Source organism: Phasianus colchicus, chromosome 4 (genome assembly GCF_987193195.1).
Source record: "Phasianus colchicus chromosome 4, bPhaCol1.hap1.1, whole genome shotgun sequence".
Taxonomy (NCBI): domain Eukaryota; kingdom Metazoa; phylum Chordata; class Aves; order Galliformes; family Phasianidae; genus Phasianus; species Phasianus colchicus.
In genome coordinates this window covers 54,636,151-54,657,479 of record NC_143439.1, presented here as the reverse complement: position 1 = coordinate 54,657,479, position 21,329 = coordinate 54,636,151, and the positions used below count along the sequence as shown (strand labels likewise).

The window sequence follows — 21,329 nt, the reverse complement described above, 5'->3', positions numbered from 1 at the left end:
GTCCAACCATCCACTGATTATCAATAGGGCTCACTAACCACTAACAGCACCTGAACATTCCTTGAACACCTCCAGGGTCGGTGACTCCACCACTTTCCTGGGCAGCCCATTCCAGTGCCTGACCACTCTTTTGGAAAAGTGGTGTTTCTTCATGTCCAGCCTGAATCTACCCTGTTGCAATGTGAGGCCATTCCCTCTATCACTGGTTACATGAGAGAAGAGGCTGACTCCCAGCTCACTACTACCTCCCTTCAGGTAGTTATAGAGAGCAATAGGGTCTCCCCTGAGCCTCCTCTTCTCCAGGCTGAACGATCACAGCTTCCTCAGTCCTCTTAATGCTTGTGTTCCAGACCCCTTACCAGCTTAGTTGCCCTTCTCTGGACGTGCTCCAGAACATCGATGTTTTTCTTGAAGTGAGGCTCCCAAAATTGAGCACATCTACTTGTTTTCCTCTGTGAAACTGTATGTGGGGGATTTCTTCAGGAAAAAAAATTTTGTTTTTATCTACTGAATTTTTTCACTGGAAAAGTGGTACAAAGACTTCAAGACATTAATTTATTTTGGTGTTTCTGACCTGTCTAAAGGGAATTCAAAAGTTGGGTGCAGTTTGAAAAAAAAAAAAAAATTATTAAAAAAAAATTCCACTTCTGTTAGGTTTAATCTCTTTATGACTTCCTGTTAAATTCAGAGTTTGTTTCTATGTTTGGTAAGTTTGAAGATGAGCGCGCTGATGGGCATTCAACCTGCAAAAAGCTCCTCCAGGGACTTAAAAATAATCTGCCAGCACTCTTACACAGCTAAACCCCAGGGTGTTGAATTTGGCGTGATACTTTGTGAACAGTTAGATTGATATACGGAAGAATGATAGGGCGTATTGTTCTGTTATTTCTCTCAAGGAATGTCTTTTGGTGTGTCTGATGTAATTATAGCTTTTATATGACTTCTGTCACTGCAGTGATGATGAATGATAGAAAATCTTTTTTTTTTTTACTTGATTGTATGCAAGAAATTGAAACCCTTCTCTAGAAATCTAGATCAAGCAAAGAGTTTAAACTCTTAAGTATCTTCATAACTGAAAGAACTGACACGGATGACAATTCAGTTAATAATGTTTAAAAAAAAAAAAGGCAAAAAACCCCACAATATTTTCTGTTCAGCCAATATAGAAAGTGTATTATAATGAAGTATTTCTAGCATGACATTTTATAAAATCAGACATTGAGACTGGTGTAGTGAAGGGCATTGAAATGATTTTATGTCACAAATTTTTCTTTCTGGAAAATGTATTGGTAAGTATAAATGACCACAAACCACTGCTGTCGTGATACATGATAATTGCAGAGCAAAAGGAAGCAAAAGGAAAAAAAAAAACCCCACATCTATCTTGAACTTATTAATATACTGACAGTTGTCTTTTTTTTTAAATTCCAGGTGAATTTTTTGTTTTTTTGTTTTGTCCTAAAGCTGACCTTGAGTTACTGTAATTATAAATAAAACCAAAAGAACTTTCAAAGCTTATTTTGTCTTTTAATTTTTAGGGAAGCAATGCGAAATTACCTTAAGGAGCGAGGCGATCAAACAGTACTAATACTCCATGCAAAAGTTGCTCAGAAATCATATGGAAATGAAAAAAGGTAAGTCCCTCTCTGACTTCCATCCACAATTCCAAGCTAGGGAAACTGAAGTGTGTGGTCTGATGTCCATTACATAATTCCTCAGCCTGTACTGTAGTCAGAAGAAGATTAAATGAGACGGAAGGTGTCCAGATAAATACTACAGGCTTGCAGCACAGTACATAATTGTGGCATTCAACTTAGCTATGCCTGTTTCTGCCTACAGATTCTCTGTCTGTGGGTGCTTTTTCTTCCATTGGACTGAAATGGCTCTAATGGTGCTTTGATGGATCTGGGTGCATTGAAAAGAGCATGGCCAGCAGGTCGAGGGAGGTGATCCTCCCTCTCTACTCTGCCCTTGTAAGGCCACATTTAGAATACTGTCTTCAGTTCTTGCCTCTCCAGTTGGAGAAAAAAAAAAAGGAAAAAAAAGATTCCTAGAAGGAGTCCAGCAGAGGGCTGCAAAGATTGTAAAGGTCCTGGAGCATCTCTCATTTATCTCTCATGTGAGGAAAGGCTGAGTAACCTGGGTCTTTTCAGTCTGGGGAAAAGACCACAGGATCTGATCAGTGTTTATAAATACTTAAAGGGAGGTGGGAGGCAAATGGATGAGGCCAGGCTCTTCTCGGTAGTCTGTAGCAATAGGACAAGGAGCAATGGCCTAAACACAGGAAATTCCATACAAACATGTGGAAGAACTTCTTTATGGTAAGGGTGATGGAGCACTGGAACAGGTTGCCCAGTGAGGTTGTGGAGTCTCCTTCTATGGAGATATTCAAGACCTGTCTGGATGCCTACCTTTGTGACCTATTGCCTTAGCATTGGGATTGGACTTGGTCTCTTGAGGTCCCTTCCACCCTCTGCAATTCTTTGATTCTGTGATGTGATTTTCAAGAAGGTTCTTTCTTGTTTTGTTGTTTACCGGAAGGGATAACTGAAGACCTAAGCTGGGTCCTTTCTCCACCTCCCATCTCAGTAGTAGAACTGTATGCTGTACAGCTGCTTGTCTAGTCTTTCACTGGTTGGCTTTCTTAATTATAGGCATCATCTTGAAGAGCAGAAAGAACCTGTTGTGATGATTGAAGGCATAATTGAGCTTTTTTTTTTTTTGCAGATTAGCTTGATGATCTAGTTTGTCTAACTTTAAATCAAATATTGGAGGGAAAAGAAATACAAGCAGAAGGAAGCCTAAATGATTTCACCATTCCTCATTGTTTTATAGTAAAAAATGAAACTCCTAATGTGTATATTTCTTAAATTTCCTTTTTTAAGTCTGGAGTAGATATGGTGAGTGTTGGTGGCTATTTGTGGAGGATTTTTTTTCCCCAAGTAACTTCAGAGTTTGAATTTTGTTGCATTACAATTTGCATAATAGGTAAATATCAGAAACTACAGGAAGGCATGAGAATGAATGAATGAAAAAGATGTGCATAGTTAAGACTCACTGTATATGATTTCAGTATATACTCACCTAAAATGAGATGTGTTTTTTTTATCAGCTGGCACAAATTTCCAAGCAATGTGTTTGTAACTTCAGTCTGTTTCTTCTGGGTCCAGGGCAGTTTATGAGAGTAGGAATGTTTTGCGAACCTGCTCTGTCTTTCATCATTCTAGAAATCAAATTGCATCAATAGAAGGTATAAAATAAAAACATAAAGCGCGTTTTTAATTTTGGTTATTGAAAGTTTCACTGGAGTTTGAAAATCTTCAAATGTTCTGAAGAACATGGGGCAGAGCCTCAAAATATTTGCTAATGCTATCTGGAAACTCCTATATAGATTTCATAGTCAATGCTACCTTAAATTCCCATTGCCTGGAATATATGTATATACCTCATTTGATGCTTCTGTAGTCACTCTGACATGTATATTGTCTAAATTTTCAGGTATTGTAACTGTAAATTAGTAGCTAGCTTTTCATTGCTTGAAAACTAAAATGAGGTATTTTTATTGCCTCCAATTTCATGAAACACAGTTCAGTTGCCTAACTGAGCACCCCTGTGTTTGTTCACAAGAGGTATCTCAGATTCACTGCTTGGAAAAGGAAGCACGTCAGTGAAATTTAGAGGTTTTCAGAGCTTTGCAAAATAAGTCAGTAAAGCAGGTGTTTGTTATAATATAATGATGACCTGAATGCCATTCTGGTACAGAGATGGAATAGATGTTTGGAATACATGCTGAGAATTCTTTTTTCAATTAAAACATTTTTATTTTCACTATATTACTAAACCACTTTTTAGACTATCTCTGGTACAGTTCTGATAGCTCCTTGACTGTTAGCACGAGTATTAGCATCCTGTTGTTGTCGAGATGCTCAGCATAAACAGGAATGCTAGTTACAGTTTGCATCCTGGTGTGCCCCCAGGGTATTATGCTCTTTGTGCGACTGATTGATTAGCTTTTTTTTTATTATTGCTTGTTATATTCATAGCAGAAAGTTCCTTTGTTTTTTTTGAATTGCTGGACTGAGAAGAATTAGTAAAATTTTAAGGCTGCTTTATTCAACTGATTCATCAGATTTTCACCCTTTCTATGCTAAAAATGGCTTTTCTGAAGTGAGTTATTTTGTATTCATCTCTATAGACAAGCCTACCCATTTAACAAGCAGAATTCCAGGTTTTCCAAAGTACTGCATGTGTATAATCTGGTGAAGTTTTGATCTATAAAGAGTAAGTTACGTTGCGCTACCTTTGTAAGTAAGCATTAAGTCAAAAAAGCCATTATTTCTCAAGTAATGTATCCTTTAAGTAAATACAGGGTCTAAAACTACCATCCACTTTCTGTGCCACTCTTTAAATTTTGCATACTGGGAGATGATGAAAAATATTTATCGTATTAAACTTCGCATGGCACAATTCAAAGTCCAGCGCAGTAATGGTTTTCCTCTGTTTTTATGAATATAAAATGAATTACTCTGAAAACTCTCTGTAACCTGTACAGATCTAGCACAGTATGGTGTGGTTTAAACTTAAGTGAAGACTTCCTGTGTTAGATTGAAAATGCTCCTGATACTTGTCCCTAATTAATGATGTGCTAGTGAAGGGAGGGTTCTTCTTTGAGTGCACTTTGTTAGCCTTGCTCTTTCCTAAGTTAGTGTTGTTCAGTTGAATTAAGAAATTCAGTGGTAAAAAGCCCAGTGCTGGCTTGAGCTGAATTTAAGAATTTTTGTCTGATGTTTCATGCGGGGTGGCTGTCATTTTTCAGCAGCATTCAACTGATAGAGGCGCTCAGGTCACCTTTAGTCCTAATGAGTGTAGGTGTTTGATGTGTGCTTATGTTCTCTCACTTGTGTACTTACTGTTGGCTGAGATTTCTCTCCTCAGTGGTTATCCTACTAGTATAAGAGTCACAGTTTGAACAGCATGAACATTCAACAGTTTGAAGGACTGAAGTGTTTTGGATTCCAAGATGTAGTTTGTGAAAGGTTGTGAGCCAGATTGGTACTTGTGGGCTGTGTGCTACTCAGTATTAAAAAAATTCTCAGTGCTGATTAGCCTTGAGAATGTTCTATTTGCATCTTGCTTAGTGAAGGAGCTGCTTCTGCAATTTCTGCTCAAATATTTTCCTTCCCTGCACTGTGTTGTTGAGAGCATAGCCTTTTCTAGTGCTTACCCTGTGACTCCACTGCTTTATCCTTAGCATTCCAGCACCTAGTTATGTTTCATTTGTTTCTTTTTTTTTAATGGATGTTGTCAGTTCATTTTGCTTTCCTAAAAAGGAAAGAAGACTGAATGTTTTCATGATCAAAATAATGTGGGTAATTGGAAAACAAATTCTGCCTTGCCTGACTCCAAGCTGATGGACTGGTACAAAGAACCATCTTCCCTGCTGTTGTCACTGTGAAGTTAAAGGAGACAAGGTGGTAGGCACAGTCTTCTGAAAGATGACCTCAAGGATCATCAAGTTTTCAACCCCCTCACTGTGGGCAGGATTGCCAACCACTAGATCAAGTATTAGATCAGCTTGCCCCTGTCAAACCTGGCTTTGAACACCTCCAGGGATGGGGGTTTAAAACCATTCCTCCATTCCCTCCATTCCCTGTCCTACCTCCATTCCCTGTTCCTACCCTTGTATAAAATATATTTCCCTCCTGTTTATAATTTCCTTGTAAATATTGGAAGTCCACAGTGAGGTCTCCCTACCACCTTCTCTTTTCCAGGCTGAGCAAGTCCAGCTTCTTCAGCTTGTCTTCATAGGAGAGGTCTCAAGTCCTCTGGTCATCTTCATGGCCTTCCTCTGGACCCTTAGCAGGGTCTTGGATATTTTGAAAAAGCTAACCTTTATGAGCAGAATCCTGTGGTTTGAAAATAGAACTGGATATATCAGAAGTAGTTAGCAAAGACATGAGCTGATTTTCGTTTTCTTGCTATCCCTTCAGGCCTTGATAAGTTCAATAAGGGTGGCTTCTCTACTAATGTATCATATTTTCTGTATTGGCTTTAGTTGACTGAAGGGGCTGGGGGAATGTTTTTCTCTCCTTGGTGATTGTCTAATTAAAAACAATATTCCAGGTGGTGCCAAAGACTCAAATCTATTCCACTTTTGCTTGTTACAGTTAAGGCTCGGAAACCATTAGAGATTATTTTGTTTTTCCCTTGAAGTCATTTGGAATAAAAGAGAGCATCATTAGATACCTCAGCTTGGTGCTCTTGCCGTGGAAAAACATTCACTTTCTGGTCTGATGGACCAGATCTGTCAGGAAAAAAATGAGTACCAGCTTGCTTTTGTTTCCTGTACTGAGTTTCTAAGCTTAGTGGCTTAACATGAGGTTGGTAAAGCTGTGGCCTTTTCTTTGCTAAGTTATCTATGAAATTAGGTCCTTGAAAGAGGGCACTCTGTGGAAGCCCTTTTCTCCTTCGAGGTAGATCCCCTGATCCTTCCTGACTAATGCCAGTCACAACATTAGCTTAGTTGATAACAACATCAACTATCCATTGATGACAACATCAACTACTCTTCATTTTAATTACACCAGTTACAAATTACTGGAAGTTGTATAGGGAAAGCATCATACATAGGTAAGCTAGGAGTTCACAAGAGCACTAAGTACATGCTGTCACCAAATACATGAAGTATTCTCAGAGACCCAGTATCCCAAAGTGTTATCCTGGCTCAGTCAGTCAACCATTGTGTTATAAATCAGCAAATAGGAGATACTGACTCGGCATCTTGTCCAGAAACACTAACAGACACAGAACGAGTTTTGTCCATGAAAGATATTCCTGGTTGCTATACTTGATTAATGGAAGAGCTTACAGAGTTTATCTCTCATAGATATTTGTGATTTTCAAATCAAGTTGCTAAACGTTTACCTCATGGACAAATGTACTTTTTTGCTTTACTGCTGATTAAATATTTATCAATCTACTTGTAGCATAGAGAAAAGTTAGTAAGAAGATGTTATAAATCCTGATAAATCATAATGATTTTCCACCATCAGTACTTGTACTAAAAATTCTGACCAAACTCAGAGCAACCAGAGGCAGCTGCCTTTCCCATAGCACCTATCATTTTCTTCTTACTGTAGGTCAGATTAATACTTCAGAAGAATTTTTGCCTCCCACTCAGTTTTATTTTAGTTTGTGGTTAAAGAAAAAAGAGGTAGGCTCTGTAAAACAAAAGTTGAAGGAAGAATAGTTTCATTTGTTCCACCAAACATTGTCCTACCATTTTTCTCATCACCAATGCTGGAAATAACCTACATGGGTGTTCTGGGGAGGTGATTTTCTTTCTCTTTTTTTTCCCTCTTCATGGGTATCTGAAAGCCAACCTCTCATGTGAACGTTTATAATCCTGTTTACATGGAAAGTGTTTTATTAATGAGAAACTTTCTCTAGTAGTTATTTTAAATGTACGTAAGTCACATTATTTAATACCCTCTGATAATTAGAAATAAAATACTTGCAGCTCTTATTCAAACTTGGAAAACTGTTGGAAATAAAGTGTATAATTAACCTTTTCCATACATGAGTGCTTGTGGTTGTAAATACGAAGTGACAGAGAAGAAAGTTTGTTCAGACTGTGATCACTTGCTCTTTCCTTGTTTTGTAGGTTTAGCCTGTCATGAAATGGTCTAAGTGGGAGTTTATGTCTTTGTTTGGTAATATGGAGTCTTCCAGTGTTTTTCTGTTTTAATGTATAACGAGGAAAAACTTGTATCTTATGGGTCTTTACTGCCACCTCGTGGTCGTAAGTATGTAAAGGTCTTGATTTAGAATATAGCCGAAATGAAAATCGGTATGATAAAAAGTTTGGGGTTTTTTTGTCTTCTAACCAGTAATATAAATACAAGATTTTATCTTGAACTGATGCACCTCTTACTTCCAGATTCTCAATGAAAAAAGTAGGCCTCCTACCCATGACATGATGAGTATAATAATATTGCCATAATCATTGTGCTAGCTTTGTTTTTTTTCCCCCGTTTTCCTACAACAATCCAGAACTTTCAGCCATCAGTAGCTGATCTTCAGAAAAGGTTTTTAGAAGCAGCTATGGTATTTGCATCTAGGTATGGGCTGAAAAAAGTAATATAAATTATGTTTCTGTAAACACACTATGATACTTTACTGTTACTTTAGCCATTGTCATTGTGTACTTTCCCTTGCACATGTAAATTATCTTAAGATTGTCTTTTCTGTTTGGTAGATAAGCATTTGAGAGAAATTAGGTTACATAGTCTGTACTGATCTAATTTATGAAGTGAGTGCAGGTGAGAAGTAGGGAATGCATTACGATTCAGTGATCAAAATTTTATAGTAGGAAGGGAAATGCTTGGCTAAGTGTGTAAGAGATTTCCATAAGGATATTAAGTATGCCCTGCAGAAGCAGTCAGCATTGTCACTAAGAAAGCTGGAACAGATGTCAGGTAGCAAAAAATGAGGAAAAGACATAAAATGAGCTAAGGAAGTGGTATATGTTATATCCTGTTTCATAGGAAGTATTTATTACTTACTGTTTCTGTTTGAGGTAGTTTTCAACTTCTGTGCTTACAGCAATAAAGTAATGCATTCTGGTGTCAGATAACTATAAACTCCAGCATTTTACTTCACGACTGGTTTACTGAAATTATTGTCTTGTGCGACTGCTGGAGAAGTGTTACATTTTATTTTTGAGCTACTTTGTTGTGTAGGTTTTCAGGTTCATGAGTTGTCAGGAAACATCTGTTTTGCAAATTGGCAAGTTGCTACCTGTTGTGTTGGTTCTGTGTTCTGCATGTTCAACTGGAAGGAAAAAAAAATCCCAGAGCCTTCATCTGGCCCATAGTTACCTCCAGAGAATCAAATGCAAATAGTTAACACTGATGCAATAAGCACATGAAAAAATATTGTTTGGTGAACTTTGAGTAGTTCACTTCTACAAACAGATTTCCATTAACTCATAATTCCATAGTTAATTTTATATTCCATTTATATCCTTGACAACAGTGTGAAGGCAATAAAAGGAACAAATAATTGTTATGGTACATCTCTGGTGAAATGGATTATCATAATGGAGGAAATACAGCATTTGGTTCTGAATTAAGTTTGAAAAGCAATCTGTGTGAGCAGTTCCACTAATGAAATTAATGGGTTTTTCAAACATGCAGATTTTTTTGACCTCATATAGAGGTCTACTTTCTACAAATTCCAACTTGCAGGCAGTCTTTTTTTTTTTAACCATGGAAAGTGTTGTGGTTTGAAAGATTTTTCTTAGATATTTAAGCCATATGGTATATTATTATATAATCATTTTGGATGCGTTTTAAAAAGAGTGAGAAGTTGAAGTGCCAAATAAATTAGCAGTGAAAATTTTTCAAGATTGCTTGGCGTTTGCCTGCAAGAGTCTATTTTTGCTGGTTATCATAACCACTGAAATTTTGAATTGCAGTGAAATCTTTAAAAGTTAATTTTTGTTTTATGAACAAGGAATAAATATTGACTAGTGCCCTAACTGAAATGGTTACCAATCTTTGCATTTACTTATATGGTTTTTTACTGTTTGTGTTTTTATTATGACTGTTAAGTCAGGATTTTGATTTCTTCTTTTTAGAAATTTGTTACTTAAAAAAGCATCTTATGTCTTTGAAAGATAATTGTGCTGATGGACTGAAGTGGTGAAGTTTATTAAATTTAATTTTCAAACTAAAGCTGATGTATGCTAATAAAAGCTTACATAGCGTTTAAAGAGTTTGTCTATGAATTCAGTTGTTCCAGAGCACATTTTGAAAATGTTGTACCTACTTACAGGAATACAGCAGGACATGTTACTGAATGTCAGAATTGCCAAATTAAGTACTACACTTCAATGTGAAATAAATGGAATAAGAACCTTTTTCAGTTCTCCTTTCCTTTCATGCCTCTTTAGTTTTTTTATAAGTATGGTATGCTAATAGTTCTTCTGCGTTTTCAACTTTGATTTTAACTAAATGATGTTAAAAACACTGCACCTCTAGGTTAAACTAAAACCAAAAGCACTTAAGGCTGTCCTTTTAACAATTTGCAGAAACTTTAAGACCAATACATGGCATTACAATACATGGCTTTTTCTTCTGAAGTTTTTGCTTTAAAATAGCATCTAGAATGACTGCTAAAGAATAAATCACATCTTACAATTACTGCTGAAGGCACCTGATTCATTTATAAACAAAATAAATTTGTGTTTGAACAGAATAGACTCCCTCCTTTTCCTTTGTTAATGATAAAAGCCTAAATATTTTAAAATTGCAGTTGCTAGGTTTTCATTAAATTACTTGCTGGTATTGATGTGTCTTAATCATGTTGATTACAAAAGCAAAACATTGTCATCACTTGGAAGACCTCTCTACTTTCTTTAAGAGAATTTCCTTTTTGTGAGGGTAAGAAAATGTTTTTATTTCATAGGGATGGAATTTGTTTCCTATTTACAATGGAGACATGCTTGTTGACAGGGCATCTAATACTTTTTTGCCTTGCTTTTTCTCTTTTTTCCATTTGTGTTTTAGAAAATCTCTAAGGCTAATGAAAAGCATACATATATGAACTGCAGTGAAAATGCAAATTGATGGAGAAAGCTTTGGATCTACAACATTTTGAATGCTTGTTTTTATTTTTTCCTTAAAAATTGGATGTAATCTCATAATGTTCTTCATTTTCAGGTTCTTTTGTCCCCCTCCGTGTGTGTATCTTATGGGCAGTGGATGGAAGAAAAAAAAAGAGCAAATGGAACGGGATGGTTGTACTGAGCAAGAGTCACAACCCTGCGCCTTCATTGGAATAGGAAACAGTGACCAAGAAATGCAGCAGTTGAACTTGGAAGGAAAGGTAGAAGTGTAATAATGCACTTAAGATCTCCACAAAGGATGTTATAACTACGCAATGCCTTCCAGGGCATGCATTGGCTTATTGTAATTTTAGTTATTCTGTAGCAGATACTACATGAGTCGTTTAAAAAAAAAAAAGCCTCAAATATACAAGACAGTGGAGTCAATGGACGTGATTCATGGAATTACAGCATGGTGCTAACTTTTCATTTGTAGGGTCAGTTCTGTTAGATTATTTGGTAGGCCTCGGTGGTTAACTGAAGTAAGGTTGCTTGCCAAAAGTCTTTGTCTGTCTCACTGGTTTGCGCAAATGGATAATATTAAGGAAGCATCTGAACAACATCTGCTGCTGAAGTGGTCATTAAATTCCTTTGCACAAAAATACATTTTAAGTGCCTCTTTATATGTGTAGTACAGTTTTTTTGTACAGTAATATAAATTCCTACCAGATTTTTTTAACACGTTTGTGGTGACTTAAACAATTGGAGTAAGTCTGGTGGCATGTAAGAGCTCATCTTATTTGGTTGTCTAATTATGCAGTGTTATCCAGCTGATTACTACAATTTTATTTGTAGCACCATCCCCTTAGAAATGTTTTGTGTTACTGCTTGTGTGTTGTTTTTTTTCTTCCAAATATACAATGGAATCCATCTAAATTCCATATTGTGTTTACTCCTCATGTTGCTGCCATGGAAGGTCAAGGTCACCAAGCTAGGTCACCACAGATCAGATTATTTGGATTTGAACAGATTCTTTGAATGGTTCTGAAAACTGACTTCTTACTTCCATGAGCCATTACTAACTGCGGGAGTTTTCACAAAATACATGCTGTATGTGCCTTACAGCTTAAGCATGTGGTTTCACAGAATCCTACTGCAGGCTTAAAGATTTTTTTAGTATAACTTCTCAGAAACATGTTCATTATACCAAGGTGGACACTGCTCTTGTATATACTTGTTTCTTAAAATGAAGGATAGAAGAAGTTCTTCTGGAGGTCTTTCATCTCTTCTTGTCACCTAGCTTAAGCATTTAGCTCTTCGTAACTTTCCACTGATTTCAAAACTAAATCCTCTCCAATGCTTTCAAGGAAAGCTTGGTTTAATGTTTGGTGGTGCTGCTGGTGGTTCATTTGTGTTTTTTTGGTTGGTTTTCTTTTTTTGCACAAGCTTTCTTGTGCATATCTGCTGTACTGACTTTATAGCTGTACACCACTTTTAGTGGTGCTCTTACCATCTCAAATGTGGCTTTGACACAGCTATAGTCTGTAATCACTTGCTTTCCAGTCTTAGTAAGGAGTTGAAGTAATGAAGTAAGATGCTGTACTTCACAAAGCTAAAAAGTAGTCTATAAATGATTTCCATGTGGAAGGATTCCATACATATTAGGAAAAAAAAGTCAAGTGTTGTTATTAGTGGGGAAGAGAGGAGAAAGCAATTTTTGATCTGCTTGAAAAACTGGTACACCATTTTCATTCACAGTTACATATGGAGTTTCTTGTACTGAGCTAATTTGAAAAAGGGAACAATATTATGTTTTTACCCACAGAATTATTGCACTGCCAAAACGTTATACATATCAGATTCAGACAAGAGAAAGCACTTCATGCTATCAGTAAAAATGTTCTATGGCAATAGTGATGACATCGGTGTGTTCCTCAGTAAACGAATCAAAGTCATCTCCAAGCCTTCTAAAAAGAAGCAGTCACTGAAAAATGCAGACTGTAAGTATTTTACAATTCTTTTCTTTCTGAAGCAATTTTGTCTCCATTTTGCTTTTAATCTATTAAGATGTGACTACAGTATAAAATATGAAGTTTTCAATGAAAAAAATGATTTTAGAATTACACACAGCAATATATTTTTAAATGTTCCTATATTGATTATGCCGTCTAGTTTTATACAGTCACAATTATTTAGTGAATACAAAAGATCCACCCAAAACCTTTATTCTGAGGAGTAAATCCTTGTAAACAAATTCATAAAGAATGCTCTGTCTCAGCTTTCTAAGCTGTTGAATCCCTTAAGCTGCCTTGATCTGGTGCTTAGCATGTTTTGATCAGTAGTGAAGAGATAACTTTCAGACTGTGGTAGGAATACTTCCATGTTTCCCAGACTGTACCTCTTCACGTCACAGTCAACTTCTTTCTGTCTCATGCCATTTTTGTGTTTTTATTTTTAATATATTTTGCATGGTCACTTTTAAATAATTTGCTAAGAAATCTGTATGATGATATTTCACCCAGATTTATTTGCTTGCCCTATTTTTTAACTGAAGATATCTCTGGTGCTATTGGGAGCATTTTTGCTTTTTCTCCAAAATTTTTGCCTGCTACCACTGGAGCACCTCAAGAGATGCTGTTATTTTTTTTTTGTTTGTTTTTCTCTCTTCACTAGTGCTTTAAAGGGCTCTTCCATCTGTGTTGGGCTGGAACCCATTCACCTATGGAATGTGGATCTCGGGGCTGCTAGCTTGCCACATGAATAAAGGCGGTCTGTTGCTGTGCAGTTTACGCCCGTGGGCTCAGAGTATGCACTGTTGACTTTGTATTCAGACAGATAGTTTTGATGGACAACAAATATGAACTAGGCGTTTTCATTAGTAAATATTAACAGTAGAAGAAACATGCCTGTTTTGATGACAGTGATAGTAGCTGAATTTTTTTAGGGGAGCAGACTTAGCCTTTCGTACTCAGGTCATGAGAAAGTTCAGATCGGAGAAAATTTCAAGTTGCATGGTTACAGTTTTATATATTTGTCTGTTTTCATTTCAATTGGTTGTGATTTGTAAGGATAATTTTTCTTTATACTTTAAATGCAGTGAGCACTGAGAGTAATCTTAAATATTTCTCGAGGGTAAGCTAATGCTTCTGTTCAAATAATCAGTTATTTGAAAGCTGTAAATGGAGAATTTTCAGCTGGCAAGCACTGGCCCATTTGGCCAAGTGGCAGAATTTAGTGAAGTAGCATGCCTTTGGAGAACAGCCTCTATATGTTTTCCTCTTATAATTTTGTAACTATTTTTGGTCTGTCACAAATATAAGTATTATATAATCCAGTAAATAATTGAGAATTATTTATTCATTTCCAATATTCATCGGCTTATTTTATTGTATTTGTGACTTACTTTTTTTTGTAATAATAATGAAGTAATTTTATAATCTGAAGTCTTTATGTATTCCTTGCAGTATGTATTGCATCAGGGACAAAAGTGGCACTATTTAATAGACTTCGATCCCAAACAGTTAGCACCAGATATTTGCACGTAGAAGGCGGTAATTTCCATGCCAGTTCACAACAGTGGGGAGCATTTTACATTCACCTCTGTAAGTAAAAAATGAAGGAATATATATTTTTAACTTCCCTCCCTCCATCCCCACAAAAAAGTCCTTTGTTTTTCTTCCTTATTAATTGCCCAAGCACAGATTTGTTACCGAGTGTATATTTGATGTAGTAGTGTGGTATTAAGTGTTCCTCATACTGAGAAAAACGCTTATTTAAACAAATAACGTGGAATTTCCTTTTTCATGCAGTGGATGATGATGAATCGGAAGGAGAAGAATTCACAGTGAGAGATGGCTACATTCATTATGGGCAGACTGTCAAACTTGTGTGCTCCGTTACTGGCATGGCACTCCCAAGACTGGTAATGTTTAATTTCTCCGCTGTTATAGTTAAATTGTATGTGGCTGCTTAGTGTAATTATATAATTGCATTTTCACTCCTTACAGTTTTGGCTTTATACGTTTAGTTTTAGTAATACACAATTTATATGCAAATGACACTCGTTTTTATATCTGCAGATTAATGCTATAAGTAAAGAACAACTTACAAATTAAGCACAAGGAACTTTTCAAAATTCAAACCTACCGAAGTAGGTTAGTCTGCAAGCTGTCATTAAAAAAAAGGTCTTTTTTAAAAACAGTGATGTAGGTCCCACTGTAGCAAAATACTTTATTCATTATTCAATATGAATACTTAAAGGCTTTGCAACCAGTAGGACAGTTTTGTTTTTTGACTTCAGCCTACATTTAAAAGTATTCTACTGATTTGAAGCTAGAAGATAGTTAGCTAAGAAATCTTTGAGCACTATGGCTGCTGCTTCTGCTGATATTGCATAACATGAAATATTAAACTTTTTTTCTAGAAGTTGAGATAAAATTCCAGTATTCCAACTTATTTCCACTACCTGTAGGGGAATAATTTAATTTTTAAAAATAAAATAATACTCTGAATTAAGTCAATGTATTTTTTTGTGCTGTCAGTTTGTCAGTAACAATTGTTCTTTTCAGTTGGTAATTAAATATTACTTAAAGGTAACTGTTAAGATAACCAGTGATTGTTGTATTTGCAATATTATGCTTAAGGCCATCTCGATACCTTTAGAGTAGATCCTCATTTCTCAACTGATTTAGTTCAGCAGCCAGTCTGCCATAGAGTGTAACTGATACTATCAGTGTTGGAAGCATGTACTTCTGTAGAAAACTACTGATAGTTGACCTACTGTTCTTTCATTGTCAAGAAACAAACCAAACGTAGATTTTGCTGAAGCTCAGACTTTTTTTCTTGCTGTTGGAATGAGGAAAAAGGTACAATGTATATTTTGTATTTGCATACAGTATTTTGAAGGAGTAGTACTGATTGTAACTGGAATATTGTGTCTTTGAAAAATTATTAGAAATTATTAATCTGACGTTATTAAAACAGGAGGCTTGGAAACTTGAAAATTATGATTGTTCACTTCCTGTACTTAACATTACATACATAATCTGCAGTGTAATCTTCAATGTAACGAAGTATAGAAATTGTCCTAAATGTGCATACAACTTTCATTCACAGATAATTCGAAAAGTAGATAAGCAAACAGCATTATTGGATGCAGATGATCCAGTATCGCAGCTCCATAAATGTGCATTTTACCTTAAAGACACTGAGAGAATGTATTTGTGCCTTTCCCAGGAGAGAATAATCCAATTTCAAGTGAGTTAACTTATTTTGATAAATGAAAAGCTTGGTTGCAGACTTTTCCCAAATATTTACAAATATGTATGATTGCCAGTTTTGCAGTTGGTTTTGAATGAGAATATTTCTTTTGAAAAATCAGCAAGTACAGTTCATTATAGCCTTTCGTGATGCACTTAGCAGTGTTGAATTGTCTTCCTCTTGGCTAAGGGTATATAGTAGAGTAAAACCATGGAAATTTGGTTTGTCAGTAAAAATGTACTCATCTGTCTTCAATAATTTTTCTCCAGCAGGTGGAGAAAATTATCCCCAGTGAGTTACTTTAATGGGAATCAACCTGAAGGAATAGCTGCCTAAAAAAATAATTATAGCTTGCATTTTGCTTTGACATCTCATAATATGCCAGCAAGCTGCTTCAGTTTTGTGTGTGTTAGTGTGCTTTTAGCAGACTTCTACTGTGGTAATTCCAGACAGTAGAAGAGTGGTAATCAGATTTAATCTCAACTGAGAGATCTCTTTAAAAATCCAGGGCTGCTCAAATAGTGAAGGGTATTGAGAGAGAATACTGTATTCCAGGTAAAGCAACGAACTTGGTAAAGACTCGGAACTTTCTTAAAAGGTAGAAGCAGGGAAGTAGAAAGCTAGCGTTTTTAAGGGAGGGGGCAAGGAAGATTGGTAAAGTCTCAGGTGACTTCTGTCCTACACTGTGATAGTGGAAAGAATATGAGAAGCTTTGTTCATATTTCAGGAAACATTCATGACCTAAAGGTCAGGAGTGGACAAGGTCTGTCGCTTCTTCCACTAGGAGATAGCAGAGAGATCTATCAATGTATTTTCTTGTAAAGCAGAATGGATCTTTGCCAGGAAGAAAAGAAAACAATGAAACAGGAATTGCAGTGTCTCAGAGTCAGCCTTGCTGTTGTTTGATGTTTTTCTAACTACTTTGTGGGAAGGGCTGAATGAACTAGGAACTCCTGCTGCTCTGACAGCTGCTAGAAATGTATGTCCCTGCAGTTCCACAGACTAACGCTCTTTAGTATCATGATACTTGCGGAGCCCAGTCTGAAAAGAGATCCAAACTTTCCACATGGGAGGGTGAAAGGACACCCCACTCTTCTGAATTTTTATTCTACTTGTTGAATAAAATCTGTTAATGTGCACATCAGTCTGTAATCACTTTTTGGTAACTGGAATCATGACAAAATATAAAATCTTTCTGCCAGTGTCAGGAAAGACATCTCATTTTCTCTGTTTCTTCCCTTGGACCAGAAGACCAAGACTGGGGAAGAAAGCATGTGTGCCATCTTTCACTGAATATTGACTGCTGAATCTAGTTTCTGAAGTAGGAGTCTAGCCAGTCTGTGCTCACTTTGTGGAAGAAGAGCTGCCATTTGTGTTAGATTTGTGAAGTTTGTCTAATGTTTTTTTGAGAGTAAAGTAATATAACAGGTTGGATGGATGGTTGTATGTCAAGATGCCCCTAAAACTTTATGTAAGCAAGCAGAATTTAGCTATTAAAAGTTTTCTAGTCTGGTTTTTTGTCTGTAATTAACTTGTGCACAATTTCCTTATTGAATGCAAAATAATGGAATTGTTCAGAGAGGGCTTTTGCTGCCATAAAGAAACAGTACACAAAGATATAAAACTAATGATACGTGATTTACAAAGGGATAGCGTAGGTTTCTAGCTTATTTGCAGGGTTTTCATTTCGGCTTCTCCCATGTCTTTAAACAAACATTAGAATGTTAGCTTGGTTTTTTCATCTTTTTCTAGATAAAGAACAAGTTTTAAATAAGTAAATCATGGTGCTTGGCCAGATATAATTCATAAAATGAAAAATATTCAGTGCTTTCTGTTGGAGATGAAGGATGGAGAAACATATGATGAAAATAATAGATATTGTTATTGACTGAGGTGCTTTTTAGCTCTCTTACTGTCAAACATTTCTACAGATCAGACTTCAAACTTATTTTCTTTTTAAGGCCACTCCATGCCCAAAAGAACCAAATAAAGAAATGATTAATGATGGAGCTTCTTGGACAATCATTAGCACAGATAAAGCAGAGTACACATTTTATGAGGGGATGGGACCTGTCCATGCTCCAGTGACACCTGTGCCTGTTGTAGAAAGTCTTCAAGTAAGTGACGTATTTATTTTCATAAACTCTTTCACATGAGATTATTCTTATTATACTGATTTAAATGTTATAGTAATTTTGTGGGCTGTTGTAGGAGAAGATTCCTACCAGCTTTATATAAGGTAATTACATTGCAATAATTTTTCTCAGCTGTGTTTCAGAATGTGTATCTATCACATGAATACTACTAATATTGGTCACGTGAATAACAATATTGTTCTGTACATTAAGAATTTTATTTTTTAAAATACTATGGTGGTGATATCTTTAGGACTTTCAATTCTCTTCTGGTTATTTAGAAAAGCATTTTGACTCTTTAAATAGCCATTTACTCATCAAACAGTACAGGGCTGAAAGTGTGTTAAGAAAATGTGCTATCTGCTGTTGAATAACTTAAAGCTCTCCTAGTGTTCTCTGGAAGATGTTGTTCTTTGTTTGGTAGTATCTTATTGAGTTTACTTTTTTACAGTTCACTTGTGTAGGTCTGTTTATTTTTATTTCATCCAACTGATACCAGTAGCATTGTTTACAGTTCATATGTGCACTAAAAGGAATTTTTCTAGGGTATTTTTCTTAATATGTTTTTTTGTGGGTTTTCTTCTTTTATACTCACCTCATCCAGTTGAATGGCGGTGGGGATGTAGCAATGTTGGAACTTACAGGACAGAATTTCACTCCAAATTTACGTGTCTGGTTTGGGGATGTGGAAGCTGAAACTATGTACAGGTATGGTGTTTCCTACTACTTTTATGGTGGTTATGTTTACGGGATGTTTTTCATAGTGTATGCTCATTCTTTAAGGTTAAGTTTTGTTTACTAAGTTGACTTGACTCTCCTGTTTTTTCAGATGTGCAGAGAGCATGCTATGTGTTGTTCCAGATATTTCTGCATTTCGAGAGGGCTGGAGGTGGGTCCGTCAACCAGTCCAAGTTCCAGTAACTTTGGTCCGTAACGATGGCATAATTTACTCCACCAGCCTTACCTTTACATACACACCAGAACCAGGGCCACGACCACACTGCAGTGCTGCTGGAGCAATCCTCAGAGCCAACTCAAGCCTCATGGCTTCCAGTGAGACAAATGCAAACAGCGAGGGAAGTTACACAAATGTCAGCACAAATCCAACCAACGTCACATCATCTACAGCAACTGTAGTTTCCTAACTACCGTTGTTTGTTTGGACTTTAACTGACTTTTAAGTGCTACGTTCAAGAGAACTGAACAATTTTTGTGGTTTCATGGGAAAACACCTTTCCATTTTAGGTGATATTATTTCGAACCTGGTTACCTGCAAGTGCTAATCTTAAATATAGAAGCCACAATAAAAAAAAAAAAACATCCAAAACATAAGAACTTTATTGAAAATCTATTTTTCAGCTGTTTTTTTTAATGGGCAAGAAATAAAAATGTGGCTGGGATACATGTTGAGCAAACTAGAAAACATGAACACAACATAGTTTTTATGGACCAAGGAACTTGTATAAGCTTTAGTATAAAAGGTACATTTTCACCATACCTTTTTTGTATCACAACATATAGTACACTTTTGTTACCAAATAGTTTATATTTTTTGTTCTCTGAGCTTTTGCTCCGAAGTATATTCAGGTTCCAAGCCTGACCATGCTTGTATAATCTAATTACCATACTCTTCCAGTTTTAAAAAAAAAAGTATATATATTTTTGGTCTGTGGCTGGAACTGTTCCTTTTTTTAAACTGAAGTCTTGTGACTTTTTATGAACTGAAATTGTTTTTATTTCAGCAAGTAGAACCTTGTAAAGGCCAGCATATTTTTTTTAAGATTATATGAAGTCTGTGCAAAAGCTTTAAAAAATGCCTCTGCCTTGCCTGCAATACATGCAATGTATGTTAACTTTAGTGCTCTGTTTTTCAGTCATTGTTAATAGTTATTTCTGTTTTCCTTTTTTTTAAATATATATTTATAGTGATAATTCATGAGGTTCTAACATTACATGAGTTTCGTTTTTTTTAAAGGTGACATCTCAAGCAGTCATATTAATGATTGTTCATGTCACAGGCATACGTTGGTGTTTTTGAAGGGTTGTTACTGGGTTACTCTCCCCCTTCCTTTCACAGTCATATTGCATCTGAAAATGTTTCAGAATCTGTTCAGGTTTTTCTATTCTTGTACATAATTTGTATTAAGTGTAAGTTAAATGTTTTATTTCAAAAGTGGAATGTTCCCAATAACTTCATTTGGCAGCATGTCTTCTGTCTTGTTGGCATGTAACTAAAATATCATGAGAAGTATATGCTACAAATAGGATTGGTAGGTGATGCCCTTCATGGCTAAGAATCACAACAAGCATGTTTTTCTTCATAGCGTTTGGTAAATTAGGCCAAACTTAAGTGTAACACTTGTACTGAGAACGTGCTTTCATTGTGAAGTGATCATACCATAATAACTAAAGTAAATTTTATTACTTAGGAATGGGCAAGTAGAAAATCATAAAAGCACTATGAAGATGTCAACTCCTCCCATCCTTATTTCCTATGGGTTTCTCTTTCCCTGCCAACAGCTTGTGCAACATTCAAGTCTTCTCTCCATCATAAATTTAAGGCTCATTTGCACTTTGACTTTGTTGGTTGTTGTGTTTGTTTTTCTTTTTGACTTTGCTGTGTTTTAGCTCTCCTTGCAGACCTGCCTGCTTCATCTGTAATTGAAAATATATCCCACTAGTTCATTCATAGTCACAGAACTAGGCATAGAATCGTAGGACAAGTTCTGATAGCGTGATCTTGAAATGCCAAAATATAAATTTTATGGTGTGTTCAGCCTTTTTTATTCCCTGAAGCATGAGCCACAACTGCTGTGTAAATGTGAACCTGTGGCTTCCTACACTGCGTTGCTTTCAAGCTTACCTGTTGACCATTTTCATAGGGTTTTTATTTCTGACCACTTACTCCAGTTCCAACACCCACCAACATTTTAAAGCATTTTCACTGCACCATATTTGTGTACTCTGACGCTCCATTTTACTTGTTTGTTTTAGTGCTCCACTGTACATGTGAGAACAATGTGGTTAAAAGAGAAAATTGGTTATAAAACACATTTAGCTAATAGTTTAAATCAGTGCCACTGTCCTGAAACGTGCTTGTATCCTACCACAGGCCTTCATATTTGCTCTGCTATATTATGAAACAGACTCCCATGACATAGTCACAATGCTGGTCCTTAGCACTAGTGGATACTGCCTCACCTCATCTCTGTTTCAGTGACCAAGGGCAGAATTCATTGTGGCCTTATCTCTGTTTTAAACTGTTTACTGGCATTTACTTGCAGATCTGTTTACTTGTGCATATGCTATAAAACTTCATGTTAGTC

General features: G+C 36.1%; 1 protein-coding gene across 4 annotated transcripts in view; it reads left to right on the top strand.

Annotated features, from left to right (window-relative positions):
* RBPJ (recombination signal binding protein for immunoglobulin kappa J region) overlaps positions 1–19,211 on the top strand; it is an 88,500-nt gene extending 69,289 nt beyond the window's left edge. For all 4 annotated transcript variants that reach the window (XM_031588447.2, XM_031588445.2, XM_031588444.2 and 1 more), the window contains exons 3-11: positions 1,539–1,634; positions 10,725–10,890; positions 12,435–12,609; positions 14,074–14,211; positions 14,419–14,531; positions 15,725–15,865; positions 17,830–17,985; positions 18,608–18,711; positions 18,833–19,211. In XM_031588447.2, the coding sequence (XP_031444307.1) occupies positions 1,539–1,634; positions 10,725–10,890; positions 12,435–12,609; positions 14,074–14,211; positions 14,419–14,531; positions 15,725–15,865; positions 17,830–17,985; positions 18,608–18,711; positions 18,833–19,148 (1,405 nt within the window). In that variant the 3' untranslated portion in view covers positions 19,149–19,211. The remainder of the gene's footprint in view (positions 1–1,538; positions 1,635–10,724; positions 10,891–12,434; positions 12,610–14,073; positions 14,212–14,418; positions 14,532–15,724; positions 15,866–17,829; positions 17,986–18,607; positions 18,712–18,832) is intronic.
* The last annotated feature ends 2,118 nt before the right edge of the window (positions 19,212–21,329 follow it).